At 44.4% G+C, this 16,664-nt stretch overlaps 1 protein-coding gene across 4 annotated transcripts in view; it reads right to left on the minus strand.

Annotated features, from left to right (window-relative positions):
• The window catches only part of large1 (LARGE xylosyl- and glucuronyltransferase 1), a 383,521-nt gene that overhangs the window by 89,619 nt on the left and 277,238 nt on the right, over window positions 1-16,664 (minus strand). For all 4 annotated transcript variants that reach the window (XM_069903185.1, XM_069903181.1, XM_069903182.1 and 1 more), the window contains exon 9: window positions 13,384-13,509. In XM_069903185.1, coding sequence (XP_069759286.1) covers window positions 13,384-13,509 — 126 coding nt within the window. The remainder of the gene's footprint in view (window positions 1-13,383; window positions 13,510-16,664) is intronic.

Raw genomic sequence — 16,664 nt, forward strand, 5'->3', positions numbered from 1 at the left:
CCACAAACCACCTTAAGCAACCCCTTACTAATCAGACCACCGATGCCATAAGGAATACTTAAAAGTGGTATGTGAGTGGAAAGAAAAAGGTTGAGAACCACTGCCTTAAAAAGATGTCTAACAGTGAGAACATAGGCAGGCTGATTGATTCCAAGACTATAGAACAGAAGAGCCCAGGAACAGCCACACAATGACTGTGCCAAACATGATATTCAACTAAATCTAAGCTCATGATCCATATCCCTCTATTTCACTACATATTCACGTTTCTATCTAGAAGCATTGTAAATGCCACTGTTGTACCTGCTTCCACCATTACCCCAGGCAGCCCATTCCCAGGCATTCACCACTTATTCTGTAAATAAAACTTCCCCTGCACATCTACTGTACACCTTTCTCTCCTCGCGTTAAATCCATGTCCTTGAGCATGTGATACTTTCACCCATGGAAAAAGATTTTGACTGCCTACCCCATCAATTCCTCTCATCACCTTATAGGGTTCCATCTAATGCTCCAGAGTTTGGCTAAGCTCTCTCCGAATCTCATCTCCTCTAAACCAGGCAACATCCTCGCCAGCCTTTTGTTCTGAAGTTCTCACCTCAGGTTTGCATGCAAGTCCCCTTCAGCAAAAGATCTGCAAGGGTCAAAGCACTGGAATGCTGGAGGAACTTAGCCGGTCTCGCTGTGCTCATAAGAGGGAAACATACATTACTGACATTTCAGGCCTTCTTCAAGGTATGAGTGGAAAAAAAGAGGAAGGCCTTACACCCGAAACGTCGGTAATATATCATTACCTCCTGTGGACGTGCAAGACAGCCGAGTTCCTCCAGCATTTCTGTTTTGACTACAATCACAGCGTCTGCAGACTTTCATGACTCCCTAGATCCACAAGGGTGCCGATGGCAAGTAGGGGTCCTGAAGTTGCCTTAGGCATTAACAGCTTCCCGATGGTATTGGAGGCTCGGAACTGGGAGCTCAATTACCCCCCAATTAACCTACATTTTTAGATGGTGGGAGGAAACTGGAGCAGCTGGGGAAAACTCATGCCGGTAACAACGAGAACGTACCAACTGTTTCCAGACAGAGCTGGGTTCAGACCCAGATCACTGGCGCTGGAATTGCATTGTGCTAATCATTACAATAACTGTCCCGATCCATCTTACGGCTGAAGTAAGTTCTTGATGATTATGCTTCGAGGAAAGCACAAATTTGTACTTTAAGATAATTTACTTTTTTTTTAAATTTAGAGATTCAGGCCATTCTGACAGATGAGCCCTGTGCTGTCCAAAGTCACCAATTAATCTGCAAACTACAATTTTGGAGGCTGGGAAGAAACAGGAGCATGCGGAGAAAACCCTGCACACACTCCTTACAAACCGTGCCAGATTTGAACCCACGTCACAGATGTTGTAACAGCGCTCCACTAACCACTACGTTGGCCATGCCTCCCCATGATGGAGTCATCACATGATTTGAACTGCACAGGCTTGAGCAGATCAGAGATTCCTTCCTTATTTACAGGAAAGCAGAGTTAAGTTCCACTCTCTTCTACATTCTCTGGAAGAAGAGATGTCAGATTTTATGGCACGAATGGACTCGATGACTTTTGGGCTTGTTTCTGCATGGCCAGTGCAGCGGGGTAATGAGAGTAGCTGCTGCCCCACAACTCCAGTGATAAATGTTGCACCTCCACTGTGGTTGCATTCTCTCTGTTAGTTCATGGCTTCCCCAGGTATCCTAGGTACCCCAAAGACATGCAAGTAGGTGGGTACATTGTGGTGTAGGCGAGGAGTAGAATCCGGGTGGGCGTTGATGGGAATGTGGGGGGAAATTAAATGGGATAAGTGGAAGTTTGACGGTCGACAAGAACTTAGCGGCCAAAGGACCTGCTTCCGCGCTGCATCACTTGAGATTACCATGCACAAAGGGCAGGGGAACGAGAGAAGGCATCGGGACCAGGATGATTTCAATGGCAAATCATCCATTGGATGGGAGAGGGAGATTATTTTCAGCTCTGCCATAGCTAGGGTAGCACATGCAGCTCTTGAACTTTTCTCCACAAGGGATCACAGTTTTTTTTTCAATATAGTTACGCGCCGCATAACATCCGTTCGGGCAACATCCGACCGCATATACGTCCATGGTCCCATAAAATTATAATAGATTATCCATGGTCCATTTGGTGTGCATATTTTTACGTTGCAAATTGAAACCAGTATGAGTCGATGGTTTAATTGAAGCAAGGCAATTATCCGATTACGTCTGCTACCTAATTATCCGATTACGTCTGCTACATTCCATTCTCCGTCTGCATTAACTTGCGGCCACGGGGATTGCTGCTGAGGCCAGAATTCCCCTCGAGAAGATGCCTTCTTGAACTTCAGCATTCCAGGTGTGAAAGTGCCCCACACTGCCCTTGGGTAGGGAGTTCTGTGATTATGACCGTGAAGGAACAGTGACATATTTCCATTTTGAGGGCATCTGGTGGAGTTTCTGGAGGGGCAGGATTGAAGTAGCCTGATCAGGTTGTGTGGAGAGGTCAAAGGCATGAGGGCAGAGGAAGGAGTAAACATAAAAGTGTTGGTGCAGGCCATTTGCTTTATCCTACAGAACACTGCTGGAACTGCCTGCATCTGGTTAAATGGAGAGCATTCCAATATCCTCATCAAAAGCTCCGTTCACACCCCAAATAAAGTGGGTTGAACCAGCCAATTTAGCAGGTCCGTAGTGGGTAATCTGATAGGGCAGGGCGAGTAAAAATCAACCAGGCTCTGATTCTTGTTGGGGGGAGGGGGGAGGGCAGAATCAGAGCCTGGCCGAGTGAACTCGTTAATCACTCTGTGGTGGTGTGAATGGTCTACTCGAATTACCGGGTACGATTAATGACATTAGAGCCTACGTGCTTGCGTCAGTCTGGTCTCGTTATAAGTAATCTTCAGATGATTTAAAGCACAGGTAAATGCTGACAGCTCCACCAGTGGCGCTCTGTCAGCCCTTCCAGCCGCGCTCTTTCAGCCTCACCAACTACACAGTTATATTTTACAGCATGGCTGTCAGTACATACCTGTGTTTTAAATCTTTAAAGATTACTTATAATACCTAATACAATGTAAATGCTATGTAAATAGTTGTTTAAACGCTATCGTTTAGGGAATAGTGACAAGCTGCTTTGTGGGTTTGTTCCAAGTTTGAACAGTCTGAAGCCCACTGCGGTAGATTTTCCCATGGTCCCATGGTCTTTTATACATTCACAAGATCCATTCGGCCCATCGAGTCTGCTCTGCAAATCCACCCTGAGTTGAACTGTTCTGACATCTAGTTCCAAATTCTGGCCTTTTCCCCATATCCCTTGCTACCCTGATTAATTAGATGCCCATCAATCTCCCCCTTAAACTCCCCCATTGATCGAGCCTCCATAGCGGTGTGTGGCAACGAATTTCACCAATCCACGAGCGTGTATGCCTTATGAAATTGCGCACATTTTTTCCCCACTGTCTTTTATACATTGAGCACATATGTACTTTATTCCCACTGCGATTTCATTGCCCTGCGAGTACGTAATTCGTTGCTCGAGATGCCCCCCCCACCCTTAAATTCAAGAGATCCAGATGAACCAGGTAAATCATGTTCTAGTGCGAATGGCTTACTGGGTACTGCATGGCCGGTAGGTTTACCCACTTCCTAGCGGGGCTGGCGGAGTGAAAGGGAACACGAAGCAGATCACTCACTGCAGAATACCCAGCCATGCATCAGTACTGCAGGTTGGTCCAGAAGAGCCTTGTGTGTGGTCGCCCGCCAGTAAGATCAGCAAATACATCTACATGGAATTTGGATGTTTCATTCACATACGGTGATTCTTTTTTTAAATTGAATGTAATGAATGCAGGAGGTCCTGAGGTTTGCTTCGTTATGTTATGCTGCTACTGACATTTAGCTGCAGAATGCATGAGAGTTCTGGTTCTTTTAAGGCTGCTTGAGGAAAAATTAGCTCGGTCGCTTTGTCATAACGGATGGGAAAGTGGAGGAGCAAAATGCTAACAGTCAGCATTTGTTGTTTTGAAGGAAATACATCCCTTCAAATGGCTTTCTTCACAACTCCTGACGTGATATTATTAACTATCAAGGGGAGCTGATGAAAAATAGACCATAAAATTCTCGTCTTTCTTAACAACCTGTACACAGATTGGAAAGGAGAAGCCACAGAGCTTGAGCCAGAGGACACATGGGCTGGTTTTATTTATTGCCATTGTTAGTTCAGTGCGCATCAGGGCATGGTTATACCGGGAATCACAGCACGAAGGCTATTCACCACCCCACCCCGAGTCAGTGTCAGCTCAATGGCATGTGGTCCCACTCCCATAAGCAAATTCTTTCCTCTTAGATTCTTAGGCAAAGCAGTCCCTGGGGACTCAGGCAATACATAATCAGAACTCCCTACCCAATGGCACTCACTCATTCCCTTTCTGTCTGTGTGGTCTTCAGCAGGACTGTTTGCTTCTATAGAAATTATATAAAATTGCAAAACCAAGGCACTGATGACTACTTGCTCATGAAACACGGAAACGCACAGGTGCAGCACGTGAGCAGGATGGCGAAGGAAATGCTACTTTTTATTCCACGGGGTTTGAAGAACAAAAAGAGGAAATTCTTACTGCAACTGTGTCAACAGGAGCAGGAGTTGGCCATAAGGCTGGTGAACCTTCTTTACCAATCAACACTGATTTGGCCATGGACTCAGCTCCATTTGGCCACCTGTTCACCATGACCATTAATCCTCCAACCATTCACAAGTCTGATGTCCTCAGATGGCAATGGAGGAGTCTGTAATATTGGCTGGAGCTTTTAACAGATGTGGGATGTTGTATGACCTCTGGTAGGGGCCGGACTGAAGGTGAGGATAGCTGGGCAGGGTTAACAGGACTGGGTTGGACTAATATCGTGCTAAGGCAATTGCCACGTTGGCCAGGATCCTGTGCTCTTGTACATTTTTTAAAAAATATTTTATTTAACCATTTTTAAACTACAATAGTAAATACATTTCATTTAATAAAAAAAAACAAAAATTACACATGTGGTGTACAAAATCCACCCCTCTCTCCCTCCCCAAACCCCCAAAAAGGAAAAAGAGAAAAAGAAGAGGAAAAGCCAGACTGGAGAATGTCAAGGGGATAAACTAAACATCGTGAAGTTTTTAACAATAGTTAATGGCGGTTGGTTACCAAGAGGTGGAGTCTGTTAAATGTTCATACCCACAATTTCCAAAATATCTGATCTTTATTTCATAAACTGTAAGTAGGTTATAGCTCTGTAGTTCAGCACATCATCTCTCAATCTCTAAACCTGTATCTGATTTCCAAATAATAGCTGCACACTTCCCAGAAACAGCTAAGGTAATAGGTACAAATTCAATTTGATACATAGTTAATTTCAATTTAGGTCTTATAGTCATAATATTACCCAACAAAAATAACATCGGATCCTGCGGGAACTTAACCCCCCTGTTATTTGTTCTAAAAAAATTTCCAACTTCCAACCAAAAATGTTTAACTTTAGGACACTTCCAAGTAGAACGCAAAAATGATCCAAATCTCCTGACCACATTGAAAACATAAATCTGATAATGTCGGGTTCAATTTAAAAAAATTTTTTTGACAAGTCAAATATAACTGATGTAAAAAATGATACTGAACCAACGTTTGTCATATTATCTCTGTAATTCCATTCAATCTTTCTCATCTATTTGTCTATTTAAATCCACTTTCATCTTAATTGCTCTTGTACATTTTTATAGTGAATTTGAAATAACCCAGCAGCTTGCTGGGCCACTTAAGAGGCAATCAAGATAGGAGCACATTGCTTTGGGTCTGACCAAGTAACAACGGGTGTCCTTCTGCCAAAGGAATCTTTGAACCATAATGATGTTTATAACAACCCTTCAGGTTCAAGTTCACAAGAAAAGTCTGCAGCTCAGGATGGAATGGCCACCAGTTCCCTGTTGCTTAATTTTTGGTGTATGTTCACATGCAAAACTAGCGCATGACCTTGTTAAAAAGGCTTGGTGCCAAATAGAACTGAGCCCCACAATGTACGTGTGAAAGTTAAATGGCCTCAGGTCAAGATAGAAACTTGATTCTGCAAGTGGCATTTGGGGTAAACAGCTCGAGTTCCAGCCACTACCTCCCAACTCTCACGTGAGAATGCACCCACTCTTCATTATGGTTCAGAACTGAACGTTGATTTCCCAAACTTACTCTCCAAGAGCCCAGTGAATGATCAATGCATAACTACAGTGTCCTGGGCAGATTTCTCATAATTTCATGAATACACCTGGACTCCATTCTAAACAACAGGCATTGTCTAGTCTAATTTCACACCAGTTAACTTGAGCAATCAGTTCATCTTTCCCAGCAGCTATCACCCCTGGTGAACAAAAGAGCTGTAAAAGCCATACGAGTTTATAAACCAGATATTATGAATGATGTTGTTCAAAATGACAGTCCATTCTTTTTCTCTGCACCGCAGCTAAACTCACACATGCAAGTCATACATAATCAAATTTATGATTATCTATCAAGAGCGGTGTGACAAACGTTAGTTGAGTCCTTGGATTTGATCAGAGCACTTGCTGAAATGATAGATGAAATACCTGCTGCTCTTGAGAATAAACTTGTGTAGTTAAATCACCAGATCTGAACAGTCTCTCATAAAATTGGCTAAAAAGTATTAAAAATAAAATTAGAATGGCTTAGGATTATGAAAGCTCTTGCTCCCGAGTGCATTCCAGATTAAAGTCACAAACAAGCTCAACACTGGTCAATGCTGAGCTCAAATCCTTTCCATTCAGGCCAACATTGTCTTGAAAGGATGATTAGTTCTGTTCACCAGTTTCTACCCACAGATGTACATTTTTACAAGCGCAATCCCCTGTCCCCTTTGCGAGGCTGCGCACATCTGGACCGTAAAATCATTGGAACAAAAAGACACAATAATTTGGCTTCATCTCGATGATGCTAAGTGTGGCCATTCTTACAGCTGGGCTTGCCAACCTGATATCCCATGATTTGAGACTCCACGGTCTGGGGTTTGAACCCAGGCATTCTGAGTTGTGCGAATGAGCATACTCTGCTTATGCAAAATACGAGTGTCGTCCATGGGGCCATAAATCACTTTTTTCCCCCAAACTCAAAGTAAACTTGGAAAATTCTGCACTCTCGGGGAATAGAGGTGGGGCCGGATCAGTCGATTTGCTGGTCTATCGGATGTTATTTCCACTACTATTTCAACACTCTTTTAATTTGCTTTCTTCAAGATATTGTACAATAAATTACAGTCCAGCAAACCAAGTAAGCTGAAAAGGAATGTGTGAATCAGGACATCAGGGCAGGAAAGATAAGTGTCAGATGTCCAACCACTGGATTTATGAATTATCAGACAGTGGATTATCAGAGTTTTCCTACAAGTCGACAAGGGGAATACATCAGGAGGAAATGATGATGTTTGATACTGCTCCTTCTATTCCTTTCAGAGATGATAAGCAGAAGTGATTACTTTCAACAAGCCAAAAGGAAGAGCTTACATTTAACTATCTTCCCACCACCCTCTCAGGAGATCCCAAAGCACTTTGTATGCAATGGGTTATTGCTGATCCATGATCACAGTTGTTCCATCACTCAACAGAGCAGGGTCCCGGATGAGATACCCATGATCTGTTCTTGGCAATTGTGTCAGAGAAGATAGATATGTTTTTGGGAGAAACATTGGGGCAGGATTTTTAGTGTAGGTCACATACAAACACTTTGAAAACAGATCTTATTTAAAATACTGGAGTTCTGGCCCATGCTAGACATGTCGGGGCCAACCATCTTGGCAGAAGTTTTGAGGAGCACCCAAGAGACTTTATGAATGGATTGTTGTTTACAAAAAGGCAACAGATGAAAGAACTTGTCGGAGCTGCATTCTGTCTGGAGTGGAACTTGCTGTTCTAAGGGAGTCATGTGGTTTTGCAAGCAGAGAGAGGCAAACAGACTTTTCTCTGGGGGAGAAAGAGAGAGAGAGAGAGAGAGAGAGAGAGAGAGAGAGAGAGAGAGAGACAGATCAGTTCTACAGTCAGCAACAGCAGCTGGGACTGGAACAGGACAAGCTGGCAAGCTTGTGGAAAACCCCATTTGGAAGACGGGTTGTGAGTTCTTAGCTCAGCCTGGTCAAAGTCCTTGTGGTTCATGCAAGAGGAGAGGACAGGCTGTCTAATGTTTCACTTGGAACAAGTGAAACAAAAAGGAACTCTGTGGTGACCTGAAAGAAAGAGGTTATCATCTGGAGAACCCTGAGGGTGCAAGTTTCTTCAGCAAGATGATGGAAGTAAATCAGTTGTGGGTGTCCAGCGTACAACAAATCCCTCTCTGAAAACCAACAAGAACTGTCCTGAGCAGTAACCATTTACCTTTCAAGCAGCAAAGCCTGGTGAACTTTATAAATGTTAAATTCTGTGCACAGTATAAGAATTGCCTGCAACCAGTGAACTTGGAGGAATGAGAAGTGAGATTGGACTGTGGACCAAAGAACTTTTCTGAACTTACACACACATTACATACACATGCGCAATTAGAAGGGGGTTAAGTTAGGTTGGGTAAGTCAATAGGGATAAGTTAAAGTGTGATTCTGTTAAAGATAATTAAAATCAACTTTTGTTTAAGTAACCATTTGTCTTGATGAATATCTATTGCTGCTGGGTTTTGGGGTCCTCTGGGCTTGTAACACAATCAAAAAAGGAGTGCACATCAGGGCATCCAGTTTCATGATATTTTATAGCCTATCGAATTCAACAGATGGGACACCAATTTTGCATTTGACTAACATACTGATTACGTAGCACCTACCTGAACATCTCATCTCAAGTGATGATTAAGCCTACAAAACGTTTGAATTCTCACTCCTTTGATGCACAGGTGAATGACTGGTTCCAGTTGTATGCTTTCATTAAGAAAAACAGTATAGTACAATTTGGTTCCATGTTTACCTGTATACAACATTTATTAAACCAACTATTCTGTCACGGCTTTTACACACTTCAATAATTTTAAAGGTCCTTTTTAAATTATTCTTCCCTAAATTTACACCATGACTCTCCCTCAAATGGTTGAGTGGATTGTAATTATGGGAACAACTAGTGTGTTCAATATCGAGTTAATGTTGTTGCTTATCCAAGAGGTTAAATTACAGGTCCTGCAGTAACATGGCTTTCATAACAAATGCTCAGTGGTGCAAGGTAACACATGAATTATGAAACTGCTCTAAATCAAAGGGAACAAGTAAGTGAAAAGCTAGTCAAACCAAATTCCCTTTCCTTGACTCGACTCGCATTCTTCTGCAACCTCTGTTTTGACGGGGGAGGTGGGAGGGCCAGAGGAATGCGAGTGTCTTCTGATAGCTAATTCACCGCCATACTCTGTGCCCTGGTGTGGGGACGAGGAGTAAAATCTGGAGTGAGTGGATGGGAATGGGGGGGGGGGAAAAGAGTTGAAAACAAAGGGATTTGCGGGGATCCAAGTCCATGGATCTCTGAAAGTGGCCATGCAAGTAGATTGGGTGGTTGACGTGTGTTCCTTTGGTGAGGTATTGAGTGGGAAGGGAGGGTGGGGGTCAATGAACTACTGACACTACCTCACTTTCTCTTATTCAATTAAAAAAAACCTAATTTATAGCAATACTTGCATCTGCAATGCTACCGCAAAACAACAGATTTTGTGGCATGCTCTATGAAAATAAATTCTGATTCTGTTCGAGGGTAAGAAAGGACATGTTGCAATTATATAAAACTCAGGTTAGGCTGAACTTGGAATACTTCATTTCTGGTCTCCCCATGTGCGGAGGTTTTGGAAAAGGTATAGAAAAGTGCTGGTGCCTGGATTACGAGCTCTAAGGGAAGGTTGGACAAATTTAGAGCACAAGAGGCTGTGGGGAGACCTGATAGCCGCTTAAGAAATTACAAAAGACATCGATAAAGTAGACAGAATCTTTTTCCCAAACCAAATAGTCAAATTCTAGAGGGGAGATTCAAAATTCCTTTGTTGTGTTGTAGAGTTTATGCTAACAGAGCAAATAACGAGGTCAGCAGTCGACAGGATCGTTCCAAAGCTCGACGATTTATTACTTGGTTCGCCAAAGCTTTTTAAAGACGCAACCTGCTCCCACTACTCGGAACCAGAAGTTATGTTGCTGACTGGCAGCAATTCAGATTTCACGCATGTGGGCTCTTTCCTTTGGGGAAAAGGGAAGATTCCCGGTGCCATCTTTGGTGCAGGCTGCTCTAACTGCACATGCGTTACAATTGGAGCTGGTTCACCCATCCACCAACCGTGTTGGTCACCACAATGTAATAAAAAGTGTTATAATACAGAAATGCCGGGTGCCTCTTGTCGTCAGAAATGTGCGAGGCTAGTTTTTCCACAGGGAGCTTTGGGTGTGTGGAATGGGGTGCCGGGGTAAACATGGAAGCAGATACGATAGTAGTGGTGAAGAGACCTCCAGCCAGGCACATGAATATGCAGAGAACAGAGGAATATGGATCATGTGGAAGCTGCAGAAATTTAGTTTCATTTGGCATCATGTTTGATGCAGATTTTGTGGGGAAAGGGGCCAGTTCCTGTGCTGTGGTGTTGTAATATGGTCTCAGTAATCTGAAGGGTCTCTTTCCCCGCTCTCTGATCCTAATGATGACCACAGATGCACCTGTGGGGCTAGATAGCCAATTTCACGTTCTACCTAACTCTAGCCAGTGACAAATTTGCAGGTCCGAACCCGTGGAGAGGGATGAATAAAAAAACCAGCTAGCCTGCCTTTGGATTACTCCACCAACAACAGCACCAGCTGAGGTTTGCACTGAACAGCCAGCTCTGGCAGCAGTTTCCCATTCCCCTTTGCTCAGCCTGGGTTTGGGGACTAACCACATGGTTAATGCGCCTCAGGCAAGATTCCCCCACCTCGCATGATGCAAAGGAGGGTGGCAATGGGGACTAACACACCCTCCACCCAGCTTGCCTCCCCTGCAATGGATGTGCTCCACCCTACGTTCACCCCCTCGCACCTTATGCCAGTCTACCAGAGGAGATGAAGAGGGAGGGTCTTTACCTTGTGAACCCTGCAGTTCCTGCCTCTCATTCACTGCCTAAGACTCCAGGAAAACCACATGCAGCCTCCACCTTGCAAGATAAAAACCTAAACGACCAGCTTGTGCTTTAAAGCTGATCAGGGCTCCCAGATTTCAAGCTGTCAAGTTTGCATTTATGTGCTGGGGTACAATGAAAAGGTTTGTTTTGTGTGCTATCCAAAAGTACAGCAGAAATTTCGGGTGCAGAATAAAAATTTGTTCTTCCAGAATTCATGCAAGATAAAAAAAAAAGAGACTAAAGAAACATAAAATGCAAAAGGGGGAAAAAAACCCACATTTTTTCAACATTTGTCAAGGGTTCGCGCCACTGAAAATTGCATCGTGGATGGATTTTGAGGAACGAAATTCCCATGTCCACTAAAATCCCCAGTATCTGGCACCTATGGGGATTGGTAGATGCCAGATAAATGTATTTTCTGGTTGCTTGAGACTTATTCTTACAATGCCTAACTAACCTATAAATAAAAGTTTAAAAGACAAAAATAGACACACTGAACAAAATTCGTATATAGACCTTCAAGTATTTTACTTTATTTTCAGTCACATTCTTTGAAAACATGTAACTGTCACTGCATCTGCAGGTTCCTTCCACTCCACAGAGCCGCCTGAAAGGCGAACTATAACATTATAAGTAATTAGCCTCCCCTCCCTTAAGTTTACAGATAAAGCCCCTGACCAGGGCAGTTCTTACTAAAGGGATAAAGTGACGCTTTAAGAAAGTCACCTCAAAGGCAAGCGATATCATTCCTGGGCGACGCCATCACTGTTTCACACAACTTTATTTAAATAGCCGCTACAAGCAAAGCCCAACCGAGGCCCTCCGCTGGCTGAATGCTTGCTCCATTCTTCACCCAAAGTTTATGTGCTCCTTCAGAGCAGCGCAGTTAGAGCAACACTGTTACAGCGCCAGAAATTGAGACTGGGTTTCGAATCCCAAGCTGTCTGTAAGGAGCTTGTGTGTCCTCCCTGTGTCTGCGTGGGTTTTCCCCGGGGGCTCTGGTTTCCTCCCACTATTCAAAACGTACGAGGGTGTAGGGTAATTGGGCGGGACAGACTTATGGGCCGAAATGGCCCATTACCATGCTGTACGTCTAGATTTTTTAAAATTGAAAACGATTTTAAACTTGCTTATTTTTTTATCTATTATTTTATTCTGTTAAAAAAATCTTAATATTAAATTTTCTTCCATTTTTTTTGCCGGTGGCTTGAATTCGAGATACTAGGGGTTTTACTACATAGACATGGAGATAGGAGGAAAACATTTCCTAATAACCTTTGCTAATTTTGCTAATGCCCCCAAACACCAGAAGACTGAAGTAAAGAAAGGCCACGTGTCACTCATGATGTGGATGGGCGCATTTCTCATCATTCCCATGTACCTTAAAATCCCCGGTATCCGGCACCTGTGGGAATTGGTGGATGCCGGATAAAGTAAAATTCCACAACATGATTTTTTAATTGGAAGCCCATTCTTCCCCTCTGTTCTAGCGACGTTCCCATGGTTCATCAATTGTACTGCCTGTTTTGAAGCTCAGTGGTATAGGTGCAATACACGTCCAATGTTCACCTAACGGCCAGAGAACAAGTTAATCAGGCCCAGAATTGACACTTTTGCTATTTCAGGTTTTATGTGAAGCTTTTACAAGATACAAATCTGATAAAGTAAGGGTTGAAACACTAAGTCATGGCAAACCTGATAGAAACTTCAGACGGCTCTGGGCAAAGGCACCAACTCCATAAACTTCTGGTGATAGTCATGGATTAGTGGACCCGGAACTCACTTTGCAGACCATTCAGTGACCTCCGTCTTCTAATGCAGTAAAGGCCATCGTCCTTTAAGCGCAGATGATTACCAAGTAATGACCCTTCAGCAACCCCTTCATCAGCAGGGAAGTGATGATTTTTCACCTGGAGCATCACGGGCCATAAAGTTTCAAGTTATATGATGGGACTCATGGGACTATCTTCTCAAAATCTTAAAACACCCCTGGAGATTTTGTAGTCACGTCAGGCTTCAGTGAGGTGGATGATAAAGAAAGAGATGGTCTCACCGCAGAAAGAGTTGCATTGCACAGTTTAAATTTTGCCCTAACACTGTAATGGATTAAGACCGTAAGCCATCATGGTCTCGATTGTCTGAAGTTCAGATCTGTCTTTGCGAGCCGGTAAGAGGCACTGCCCCACCAGCCACCAGCCACGCAAACAACACACCTTACCTTGAGATCTGACACATCCTTGTAGCACTGCTCAGAGCGCGTGTGATCCGACAGCTGAACGTTCCAGAAGCAGGGAAGCTGGTACACCAGGAAAGGATTTTGCTTGATGACGGCATTAAAAATATCCTGTGCATTGGGGAGGGAAAGAAAGGGAGTGAATAAGAGACAGGGAAAAGAAGCGAGAGAATGCTTTTAAGCAGACACCAACTTACATAAGGTACAAGGACTCAATTGTTTCCCTTCATCTTGTTAGGGAAAAAAAACAAATGACAATAATCAAACATTAGTATGTAGGTATTCCAAGTAATTAGGAAGCTAATAGAAGGCTGGTCTTTATGCAAAGGGCTAAAAATGTAAATCTGGAGTGCTGCATTAAGTTTGGGTTTCGATATTTAAGACAAGATATTCTTGCATTGGATACATTGCCAAAAGAGGTAACTTATAGTTTGTTGTTGTTCCAGATTCTACTGTGTAAATCCATTTGAACTACAAGGTAGTCAAGGAAGTTTGGGTGGGGTGGGACAGTGATGTTGAGGCTAATTCTGGATCAGCCAATGCATTGATTGAAATGGCATAAGAGGCCTGTGGAGCTTTTTGTTCCTTAAACTGAACAAAGTTGTTCACTTCTCACGAACAGTCTTCAACCTAAAACTTCCTTTCCACACGCTCAGCGTTTCTAATGTTGACTGTATTTATTAGAAAGCTATACAATCTCACTTCGCTCGATCAAATTTACTCTTACTGAAAATAGTTATTAATTCACCTGAATGATTTCTGATTTTAGTAAAAGAGGCAAAATTTTAAAAAAAGATCTACGTAGTTTGCTGGTGTGAACTTGGAGCCTGTTTCCATCAAATGACTCCCATTGCCACAGCCAGGCCTGGGAGGGTGGGGAGAAGAAAGAAGGGATGATGGGAGTTGTGCAAGAGGCTGGGTGGGGAGGGTGACAGGTAGCAGAGTGAGAGGCCAAAAGGTGGTTGGGCAGAGGAAATAGTCAGACAAAAAGAGTGTGTGAAAGGGAATGAGTGTGAGAGAGAGTGAGAGTTGTATGGGATAGAAGGTGGGGAGGGAGCATCTGGGGGAACGTGTGTGAGGGGGTGAAGGGGCGTGTGCATGGGGATCGTGCAAGGAGGGGGTGTGCGTGGTGGGGATGGGTGCTTATTGGGGAGGTTGCATCTGGGGGAACGTGTGTGGGGGGGGTTGAAGAGACATGGCATGGGGATCATGTGAAGAGAGGGTGTGCGGGGTGGGAATGGGTGCCTGTTTGGGAGAGAGCATTTGGGGGGGGATGTGCGTGAGGAGGAGCGTGCATGGGGATCATGGGATGGGTGAGCCTGTGTGGGGGGAGGGGTGCTTGTGAGAGGAGAGCGCACGAGGGGGAGCGCACATGAGAGTGAGTACACAAGAGAAGGGAGTGAGCAAGGTTGATTGAGAGCAAGGTTGATTGGGAGCAGGGATGCACGAGATGGGCGTGAAAGGGAGTAAATGTGTGGGACAGTGGAACAGAATATGTGTGAGAGTGAGGGCGAGTGGAACAGCAAGTGTGAGTCTGACAGTGTGTGAGTGTGACAGGAGGTTTACAGAGTGTGGGAGTTAAGGTGGCACATACTGAGTGTGATAGAGTATGCATGTCAGGGAGAATATGTGAAGAAGTGAGTGCGAGCAGAAGAGACAGAAATTGCGTCGGCTTGACAAAACAGACAGAAAGAGTTTACTTTGGTGGTTTTCCAGACATGTAGAATGAGCTCAGAGCCAATAAGTCACCTCAATGCTCAACTACTGCTGAGATGCAGGTAAATATTACAAGCCCAATTTCCTGAACCTTTCCGTAACTGCTGATGCAGGGTACCTTGAAAAATCTTTGATCCTCAATCTTCATGATCAATGATACCCTTCCTGTGGCAATTCAACCAGCACACTTGAGATGGGCACTGAGCCTTGACAGGCAGCATCTGTACAAGCTGTGATTATATTCTGTTTCAGTGAGACTGCTCCTTCAGTGTGTCACTCTCCTCCGCTTCTCATTACTTCAGCCCCCTCCCAGACAGCTAAGTTCACATCATCCCTCCTGTTACACCCCCTTCTCCTGCATGGCACCAAAGGGAAAACATTCCGACACAGGAGTCTGTTCCACCTCTCTCTCTCTTTCTCTCTCTCTGAGACCACCCTCTGTGAGTATTGATACCCCGGCCACCGTGCGACAGCACTCGGCTCTCAAGAAACACACGCTCCCCTGCTGTCTTGCCTTCAAGGAGGCCTCTGCACTCTGAGGGGTGAGTCAGTTTTTTTCTGCCTCAGAGAGACTTCTGGTGTCACAAGAATAAAATATTTGAATTTTAGATGAACTCAACTCAGAACACAGAGAGCTCTTTTTCTTCATCTCCCCCAATCGATGGACCACTGAATGGTGGATGATTCATGCCTCCTGTGTCAGAAGTGCCTGAAGCCTGTTCTCTTCCTCAGTCCAGAACATTAAGAGCATACATATGCAAATTTAATGAACCGCTGCAAGCCTTGCAGCCTAATTTCTCTGCTCCCTGTGGCGATGGAAAAACCACCCTTGGTGGGGAAGAGGGTTGGTAACGAGTAGTGATAACTGCACAATTTGATTTGATAGCCTCCAAAATAACTCAGCGCATGGGAGGGTCATATAATGCATTCAGTGATGCAGGGCTTCACTCCATCGGGTATCAGGCACTTAGTGACAGACCTCTGAAAATTAAAGGGTAAATCAGATTTCTCTTTCCCTCGTCGACACGGGCTACGACAGGCAGGTGGTCAGGATCGGCAGGGGCAGAAGGTGGGGTAGAGGGTTGGAAACACTCCCATAGCTCAGCTGGAGGACACAGATTTAGGGAAAGGCTACGAAGTTTGGAATGGATGTTAGCCAGAGGATGGTGTCTCGAACACACTGCCTGTGTGGGTGGTGAAGGCTGGGTCTCTCAGAGCAGTTACAAAATGGCTAGACAAGCACTTGAATCTCCAAGGCAATAAAAGGTGATAGACCAAGTGCTTGGGTACTCGAGGACCATCATCATCAATGTGGGCTGAAAGGCCCGAGTATTGTGGAAGGTAATGTGACCTTTCCGTCTGGAACCTGGTGGGATTGTGGAGGGTCATGTGGCCTCTGTCTGGAACCTGGTGGATGTGGATTGTGGAGGGTCACGTGGCCTCTCCGTCTGGAACCCGGTGGGGAGTGGGGATTGTGGAGAGTCACGTGGCCTCTCCGTCTGGAACCTGGTGGGGAGTGGGGATTGTGGAGAGTCACGTGGCCTCTCCGT

Source organism: Narcine bancroftii, chromosome 11 (genome assembly GCF_036971445.1).
Source record: "Narcine bancroftii isolate sNarBan1 chromosome 11, sNarBan1.hap1, whole genome shotgun sequence".
In the NCBI taxonomy this organism is placed as follows: Eukaryota; Metazoa; Chordata; class Chondrichthyes; order Torpediniformes; family Narcinidae; genus Narcine; species Narcine bancroftii.